At 58.0% G+C, this 8,351-nt stretch overlaps 1 protein-coding gene across 1 annotated transcript; it reads left to right on the forward strand.

The window, feature by feature from the left end:
• The first annotated feature begins 583 nt into the window (after positions 1 to 583).
• On the forward strand, positions 584 to 8,110 carry LOC101271262 (NUT family member 2G-like). Its single transcript, XM_049711340.1, has 7 exons — positions 584 to 599; positions 2,498 to 3,212; positions 4,165 to 4,293; positions 5,336 to 5,475; positions 5,961 to 6,256; positions 6,675 to 6,791; positions 7,319 to 8,110. The coding sequence occupies exons 1-7, from the start codon at positions 584 to 586 to the stop codon at positions 8,108 to 8,110; spliced, it is 2,205 nt and encodes a 734-aa protein (XP_049567297.1).
• The last annotated feature ends 241 nt before the right edge of the window (positions 8,111 to 8,351 follow it).

Raw genomic sequence — 8,351 nt, forward strand, 5'->3', positions numbered from 1 at the left:
ACTTCCTTAGGAGTGATGTACATACAGCAGTCAAAGACACTGGATCTGCTGAGACAATCCTAATTTCAAATACTCACTTCCATGTGGCCATAAGTCCCCAAGTGTTTATCAGACTAACACTTGGGTATTTTGTTCAGAAAGTCTAGTCTCTGTTGAAGTAAGTCAAGAGCCAGGTAGGAAGCAGAGTGTGTTGAGGGACACAAAACTAGGTTGATGGATAAAGACGTGAAAGGAAGGGACCGTCATGTCCAACGTCGGTGCCGTGAATCAAAAAGTTTATAAACTGCCTAAAGAGGCACACGCCAATTGTGTTGCCACTGTGTGAGGTGGAAGGAACTTCCGGTTCTTGCCTACCTCCCAGAGCCCTCGTGGAATGTCCCCCCACCCCACCTCACCGGGACCCACGTGCCGTCTGCCCCTCCCCCACTGCAGAACGTTTCAGCCCACATGCTACTGTTTAAATTTAAACGTGGCTCTCCTTGGATCCTGAGCAACTGCTGAAGCAGGTCGCTCTCTGGGTCCTGGTCTTGACGTTTCTCATTGAGGCTACCAGGCAGCAGTAGTCCGTGCCCAAGCCTGCAGGATGGCTTCAGAAGGAGGTAAGCCTATAGGCTGGGGGTGTGTTCTCAGAGACCCTGCCATCTCTCACATCCTTCGGGTTCATACGTGACACTTCACTGTGGGCACATAGTTGGACTGAAGTAGAGGGAGAAGAGAGCACTGGACCCACAACGACATTTCACCTGGGGAGACTGGGGAGCCTGAAGAAACCTGAGACTGCACTGGGGAGGAGGGGTCATTGGAGGTGGATCAAGAGGAATTGCCCTGGCTATGGAGAAAGGATGGCAGCAGACGGTTGATTGTTTCTAGAAGGGAGACAAGCCACTTTGAAACGTGTGTGTAAGGATGTGTGTGATGTCCTGGTGGTGACACAGGGAGGGTCATGAGGAAAGCCTAGACCTGTATTGTGTTCCTGAGGTACCTGAAGCTTGCCTCACCATATCTTTCAAAGGGATTTGAACAGGAGCATACTGTATCTCAGGGGGCCCTGGGGAGAGATGGTCTCCGTGAGAAAACTATTCAATGGGGCTGTGTGTGGCCACACCTGCAGTGAAGTGTCCTCTCCGAGAGCTAGGAAGGAGGTTACTCTAACTGCCGCAGCCCACACCTCATCCACTCCTCCCAGCCCAGAGCTCACTTCTCAGTTCAGGTAACCGTTGCCTTGGATTCAACAGGGGATGGGCAACCGTGTAACTTCAGCCAAGAGAGGGCTCAGGTTCCTGAGTTGCTCTGAATTGTTCTTCCTTTTGTGGTCCAGTATCTCATGGTGGACCCTCAGGCTGCCTTGAGAGGAAGAGTTTGTTCATATTTCATGTCACTCCTTCATGGACAGGGAACAGATGTGGAGAGGGCTTGTTTCGGGTGGAATGTCTAGGAAGGCTGCTTCCTCTTTTAAAGGGGGAAGGAGTGTAGCCCAGGGTCAGGAAGACGATCTTCTGTGTTACTATTAAACGTCCTATGACACCTATTCTGGTTAATTAGGTGCACCGTGGTGTGTACCTTGTTCTCCTGAACGGGAATGTGTTTCAGACAAGTTGGTCGCCATGGCACCTGGCTTATGCTTGCTTCTCAGATTGTCTCTCCGTTATTGGGAGCTGGAAGGGGAAGGACCACCGGCGGTCTATATACTCCCACGACCAATGTAACATGACAATTCCCTGGCCCTTGTTTAATCCTGTGCAGCCATCACTGGCTGTGAAATGACAGGATCCAAGGGACATGCGCCTACTTCTCAGACCCCCCCCCACCTCCTAGGAAGAGAACTCCTGAGTGATGACAGTGACTCTGGGCACTGGGAAGGGGGTGGCAGGACCTGGCCCATGTTACGTACCTGCTGTGGGTTGTTCTGAGATGCAGGTGCATTCTGGGCCAGTGTTATGGGTTTGTATCAGGATTCCATTAGAGGGATATTTTCCAGCATTTTGTCTTGTTTTGTGAGGCTAGGCAAGAAAGAGGGGATTTATACTGAGCGTCAGGAAAAGGAGGACTGAGCAGGAGGTGGGGCCCTAATGTTTTACACAGTGCCTTTGGGTGCCTAGAACCTACCTTGCAGGAGGTCCCTACCTGCTGGTACGCCAGCTGAGGGGCATTTCCCACAGAGCGGATGTCCACACAGTTCCAGGTCTTGGGAGACAGCCTGTGAGGCTTAGCTGCCAGGGGGCGCCTTAGGGAGGCTCTCCAAGTGAGTGCTTGCTGAGGCAATTTCTTCTCAGCAGGCAGGGGTCAGGGACCTTGGTGGATGGGCGCGGGGTCCCCAGTGGAATAATTCTCAACTGGAGGTCAGGGCATGAAAAGCACTTGAAGACATTTGCACGCTGCAGTTTCCCTTGTCCAGGTGTCTCTCACCTGTGGAGATTTACACTCTGATGCCGCAGAGAGCCTCTGTCCCACTGGCCCCTTCTCCTGCTCCATTCACTCCTTTCCTTTGCCTCAACAGCAGCTCCAGTGCTGGGAACGGATGTCATCATGAACCCTGGTGCCTCCTTGTCTGATTTCATGGCAGTGCTCTATCCTCCACCCATTCCTGGCCCCCAGGACCGGCCACCCTGGGGGCAGCACCTGCCACCTCCCATCACCCCAGCATTCCCTCCTGGCAGCAGCCTGCTGCTGCCAGCTTTCCCCACGACGCCTTTGGTGGCTAATGGTGGCCGTGGACCCAGTGCCCCTGGGGCCTGCAACCTCACTATCCAAGTCAGGTCACAAGGGAGGCCAGTGGAGGCCCCCCAGACTCAGACCTTTATCATAACTCAGGGCCCCCTCACCTGGAGCGCTCCAGGGGCCCTCAGCGGGACTGCTGCATGTCCTGCACCCGTATTCTTAGCACCCCCTGCGATGGAGACCATTGTGACTGCTCCAGCTGTTGGAGTTACTCAGGCTGGCAAGGGAGGCTGGACCCCAGGCTTTCCTCCTCAAGCTCCACCACCAGCTGGCCAGCTGGCCCCTATCATTCGCCCAGTGAACTCTGGGCCTTGGCCACTTGGCACTTCCAGGGAGGGCAGCCTGGCCACCAACCAGCCCTACGCCTCGCAGGGTGACTGCTCTAACCCCCAGAGCGTGTACAGTAACTTCCGACGTTGGCAGCTCCTCAAGCCACTGGCGCGGAGACACCTTCCCCAGAGTCCTGATGCAGAAGCTCTTTCCTGCTTTCTCATGTGAGTGAACGCTCAGGGGGTCATGAGCTTCTCGGAGCTTTTAGATAAAGAGGACCTGGGGATGGACTCGCAGGTTAGGTTTCTAGGGATACTGGAAGCAAGGTCTGAGGGCGATGTCCATGCTATGAGAAGGCACATTGTCGGTCATATGGGTGAGCCGCCCAGTCCATGACATCATGACTGAAATGTGCCTCATCTCAACTGACCCCACCACCCTGAGAGTCTAGCCAACTTGCTTTTCCATGATTCTCATGGTAATATGGACTGCAGACTTGCAGAGAGGGTCGTGCTGTAAGGTGAGGAGCCAAGGAGTGGATGCCGCACTCTCCTGTGGTGCGGTCTCCTTTCATACAGGACTTGATGTACATGGCCAGGGGAGGTCACTTCGCAGGAGGGGGAGGAGTGCGGGGCCCAGGAGAGCGCTTAATGCACGCCTCGACTTCGTTGTTGTGGAGAATTCCACTAGGAACAGGGTGATGGTAGAGCTCTCCTAAGGGCGTGGGCTCTCTCCCACTAGAGTTGTGAGCCTGGCAGGCATTTCCATCCTAAACCTCTGGTCCCTCGTAAAAAGGGGACAGTCACACTTCACTCAGAGGACCAGGCAGAAGACTCCTTGGGCTAATCTATGAAGTGTTAGCAGATGGCCTGGCACATGCCACGCCTCATTGATGATAGTGATTTTTCTTATGAAAAGGCAGCCTTGAAGAGGAAAAGAGCTCCCCAAGGCACAGTGTCCCAGCTGTAGCCTGGGAGTGGATGGTCATCCTCGAGTGAGTGTGAGGCGGTGACAGCAGTAGCCGGGAAGGCTTGTCTTTGCCCTCCCAGACACCTGCCTCTCACCCTCCTGTTGCTCAGTCATGCTGCGTTGAGTGATGTGTGGTCCACATTGGCGGGTGGGGTCAGGCAGGTGGGGGCTGGGCTGGGCATGGACACTGACCCCAAGGTCTTACAGCCCAGTGCTTCGATCCATGGCCCGCCTGAAGCCCACCATGACGCTGGAGGAGGCACTGTGCAGGGCCGTGCAGGAATGGCAGCGCATAAGCAACGTTGACCGGATGATCTACTACAAGATAGCGGAAAAGTGAGTCAGCATCCTGGGCCCAGGGGCTGCGTGGAGGCTGAGGCGAGTGGGTGAGGGCAGGGTCTGGCCGTGGGGGTGCTCATCAGAGAGGACAAAGGAGAAGGGCTGTCACTCAGAACAGGGGCCCCGCAGCCCAGAGGCCCTACTGTCCTCCAGAAACCCCTCCCTCACCTTGAGAGTTTGGGTCTTCTGTCCTTCCTCCACCAGGAGCTCTGCCCTCCCCTGATTCTGACCTACCCTTGCCTTGACATGAAGGTCTCAGGATGGGGCAGGGTGACGCTGTGAGTCCAGTTGGGATCCAACTCCGGCCATATGGGCTGAGCCGGGGAAAGAGCTCCACCCGCCAGCCTGCTGCTTCCTTAGTGGTGGGTGGCTGGCGGCCACTGACATAGATTTGGGACCCCCTCTCCTCATGAAAAGTGGCCTGAGTGGGTACACTGGCATCCCTGAAGAGGCTGGGGAAGCCAGCTGTCGTCAGCCCGAGGGTCTCTGGCCCTTCCGTTGTTTGCTCCATGGTAATCCCCTTGGTTTAAGAAAGAAAAGCAAACCAACGAGCGCCTCTCAGAGGAAAGGAAGGCCTCTCCTCTGAGCTCAGCATCCACGTCGCCCTGCCTCTCCTGGGCCCTGTCTCCAGGTCTACGTTCCAGGACTCTCAGTCCCAGCCCAGGGTCCTGGATTCGGGCAAGGACCCCTGTGGGGAACACACACCTGTTCCAGCCTCTGGCTGTCAGCCCTTCATGTGGTTCTGGATGGGGACGGGGTGAGGAGGGTGCCCCTTGGGTCAGCCAAGTGTCCCGTTGACCTGGTTCGATTCAGCGACCTGGGTCTATGCTGTTGAATGGCCTCCAGTGCTGGTGAGGCAGGAAGGGTCCCAGATCTTGTATCAGTTCCAGGAGCAGCTCTCTGCTGTTGACAGCACCTCACAGGGCCTTGACAGCCCCAAGGCACATCCTCTCCCAATCCCTCATCCTTGGCTGCCTTTGTTGGGCTCCAGAACCCAGGCCTTTTTCTCAGGGTGGCCTGTGCCTCCGTCACCCCCCAGGTTCGTGGAATTTGAGGCCGAGGAGGAGATGCAGATTCAGAAGGGGCAGTGGATGCAGTGCGCGCAGGACCTGCCTCCTCCAGCCCCACCGAAGCTGGATCCTCGGGGGCCCCCAGCCCCGAAAGTGGGCCTTCAGCCAGGCACCCAGGTTCCCACTGGAGTTGAAGGCACAGGTAACAGGGGCCTAGGGTGGGCCACTGTCCCCACGTGGATCCTTTTCCTTCAAGACAGGGGCATTGGTCTTTCAACCGAAACAGCCACCGAGGCAGGGGGTGGGGGCGTGGGGTCTCAGCTGCCCTTTGTCACTGCAGGGTATTGACTTGGTCAGTTTTGTAACTCCTCTCACACCTCCCTGTCAAAGGACCCCACACAAAGTCTGCCTAGGAAGTGGGCTTGATGGGGAAACCCCTAGAAAATTGGAGGTTCCCCACTTCCTTACTTGTGACTCTCTTAGTTGCCCCCCTTACCTCCCCTCTCCAACAGCACATGAGGCTTCAGGTGGTCCTGACCCCCCCACACCCACATCAATGTCCCCCAAACAATGCCCTCACCAACGTGTGCTCGGTGGTCAGGAGGTGGACCGGGAGTCCCTCACCTTCCTTCCCTTCCTCCCGCTCTGCCTCAGCCTGTGCTCCCAGGATGTCCGGCCCCAGGGCCCAGCCCTCCTGCCCAGAGCCACACAGGTCCCAGCAGCCCCCGGAGCCCAAGGCACCCAAGGAGATTCCCCCTGAGGCTGTGAGGGAGTATATGGACATCATGGATGCGCTGGTGGGGCCCGTCCACTCAGCCACAGGCGAGTCAGATGCAGAAGGTGGAGAGGACGGAAATGAGCTGAAGCAGGAAGAGGACGGCATCTACTCCGACCCGGGCCTCTTGAGCTACATTGACAAGCTGTGTTCCCAGGAGGACTTTGTCACCAAGGTAGGCTAGGCCTGGAGCCTGGGATCTACAAGATGCCAGGGCATGGAACACTCAGCACCCAAGATCTGGGTTCTGCTCAGGCCGTTGGGACTTAAGCTCAGCTCCTTGTTCCTGAGCCTGGTGTTAGGGGAGGTTTACGCAGATGTATGTGTGTACGTGTTTGTGTCTCTCTGTGTGTATGCCTTTGTGTGTCTGTGTATGTGCCTCTGTATATGTGCTCTTTTGTGTGTGACTGTGTATGTGCGTGTGTGTGTGTGCGTGTGTGTGCGTGCGTGTGTGTGTGTGTGTGTGTGCTGACCATCCCCGCCTTGTGGAGGAGAGTGGGGTGGGTCTCTGCTTTTCACTTTCCCTCCGGGTCTTCTTGTCTCACAGGCCACTCCTGGCCAAGGATGCTCACAGCCTCTTCTTTCTGTCCGAGGTGGAGGCAGTCATTCACCCTCGATTCCTGGCAGAATTGCTTTCCCCAGACCCACAGCTGGATCTCTTGGCCCTAGTGGAGGAGCTGGAGCAGGAGGAAGGGCTCACGCCAGAAGAAGTGAGCCAGGGGAGAGAGGGGGACACTCAGGGAGCCAGGGGACCCCCACGGGAGGGGAACCCCAGCGGATCCAGGGGACAGGGGACCCATATGACCCAGGGGAGCCAGAGGAGGGAGGGATCCCCGGTAGAACACGGGAGACAAGGGACACCCAGGAAGACCAGGGCACGGAGGGACCCCAGTGAACAGGGGAGAGGTAGGGCCTCAGAACTGGAGGGCCACCTGGTGCTGTCCATCCCTCCCCTGCCTGGGAGGTCTGGCATGGGGAAGGGCCCGTTTTGGGGTGGGTGCAGTGCAGGGTGAAAGGAAGGAGAGGATGGGGAGCCGGGAGGGTAGGGAAGGGCACAAAGCTGGGAATAAGGTGCAGGAGGATGGCAGGAGTGCCACAGTGTCTGTATTTGGATTCGAGTCCTGGGGTCCCCAGGGACCTGGGACAATGGCCCCCCAAGGGCCATTGTCCCACTGTCCAGGGCTCCTCCTCTCACACGTGTGTGTGGAGCCAACACTGTCCTCCTCCCTCCTACCAGCTGGTGCAGAAACGACTCCTGGCCTTGAAAGAGGACGAGGGTGTGCGGGCAGCCCCGAGTCACGGTGCACCCGGAACGCGCTCAAGTCCTTCTGAGCCCGACGCCGGCCAAGGTGCCCAGAGGCACGACCAAGACCCCCATCCAGGGGTCAGTGATGAAGCCTGCCCACCAGAGATCGATTCTGAGGCTCCTCATAGGCTCATCCAAACAGACACTGGCCTGTGCAGGCCCAAAGTCTTTGTTCCCTCTCGAGGACGTCAGGAGGTCTCTCCATTCCGGGCCGGACAGCCCTCCCCTCCCCAGGGTCAAAGGCGCGCTGGCCCTCTACGGGGACCCAGGGATGTGTCTGTTCTCAGAGAGGCCTCTCCTGTTCGGGAGGCCCGAGGGCCCAGGGACGGCTCCAGTGACGACGACGAGGAACTCCCCAGCCTGGCCTTCCTCTTCGGCTCTCTGCAGAGCCTGCTGCCTGGCTGGGTGTCCCAGAGTCCTGCCCATGCCTCAGGCCTGGCCTCCCCTGGAGGTTGGGGGGCCCAGAGTGCTCCCCACGCCCCCTCCCATCAGAGAAGAGGCCTCAGCCCAGCTCCACCAGCCGCTCCCAAGTCGAGGAAGCGGGCTCTGTGTGGACGCCCAGCCGCTGCTGAGAAGCTGCCCATCCCCGGGGCTGGCCTCGGGGTGTCTGGGAGGCCAGGCTTGGCTCTGGGGCCTGCTCGCCCCTCACAGCCGAGAAAAAGAAAGTGTGACCCGTGTGTCACAGAGAAGAGTAGGAAGTGGAAGAAGCACTGCAGCCAGTAGGGAACAGCTGGGCCGGCCCTCCAGGGCGAGGCCCCAGGGCGGCCCCCAGGGGAGCCTAGGGGCTCCTCCTCATCCCAGTGCTGATCCTAGATGATGTGGGGGGAAGGGAGGGAGGGCAGGACCACCAGGCCGGGGGGGGGGGGGGCGAGCGGGATTGTGGGAGGTTAGGGAGGTGGGGGAGGTGGGTGTGGCCAGGTGTGGGTGGGAGCAGGACCTTTGGAGTGACGTATATCAATTGTGA

This window comes from Orcinus orca, chromosome 6 (genome assembly GCF_937001465.1).
Source record: "Orcinus orca chromosome 6, mOrcOrc1.1, whole genome shotgun sequence".
Taxonomy (NCBI): domain Eukaryota; kingdom Metazoa; phylum Chordata; class Mammalia; order Artiodactyla; family Delphinidae; genus Orcinus; species Orcinus orca.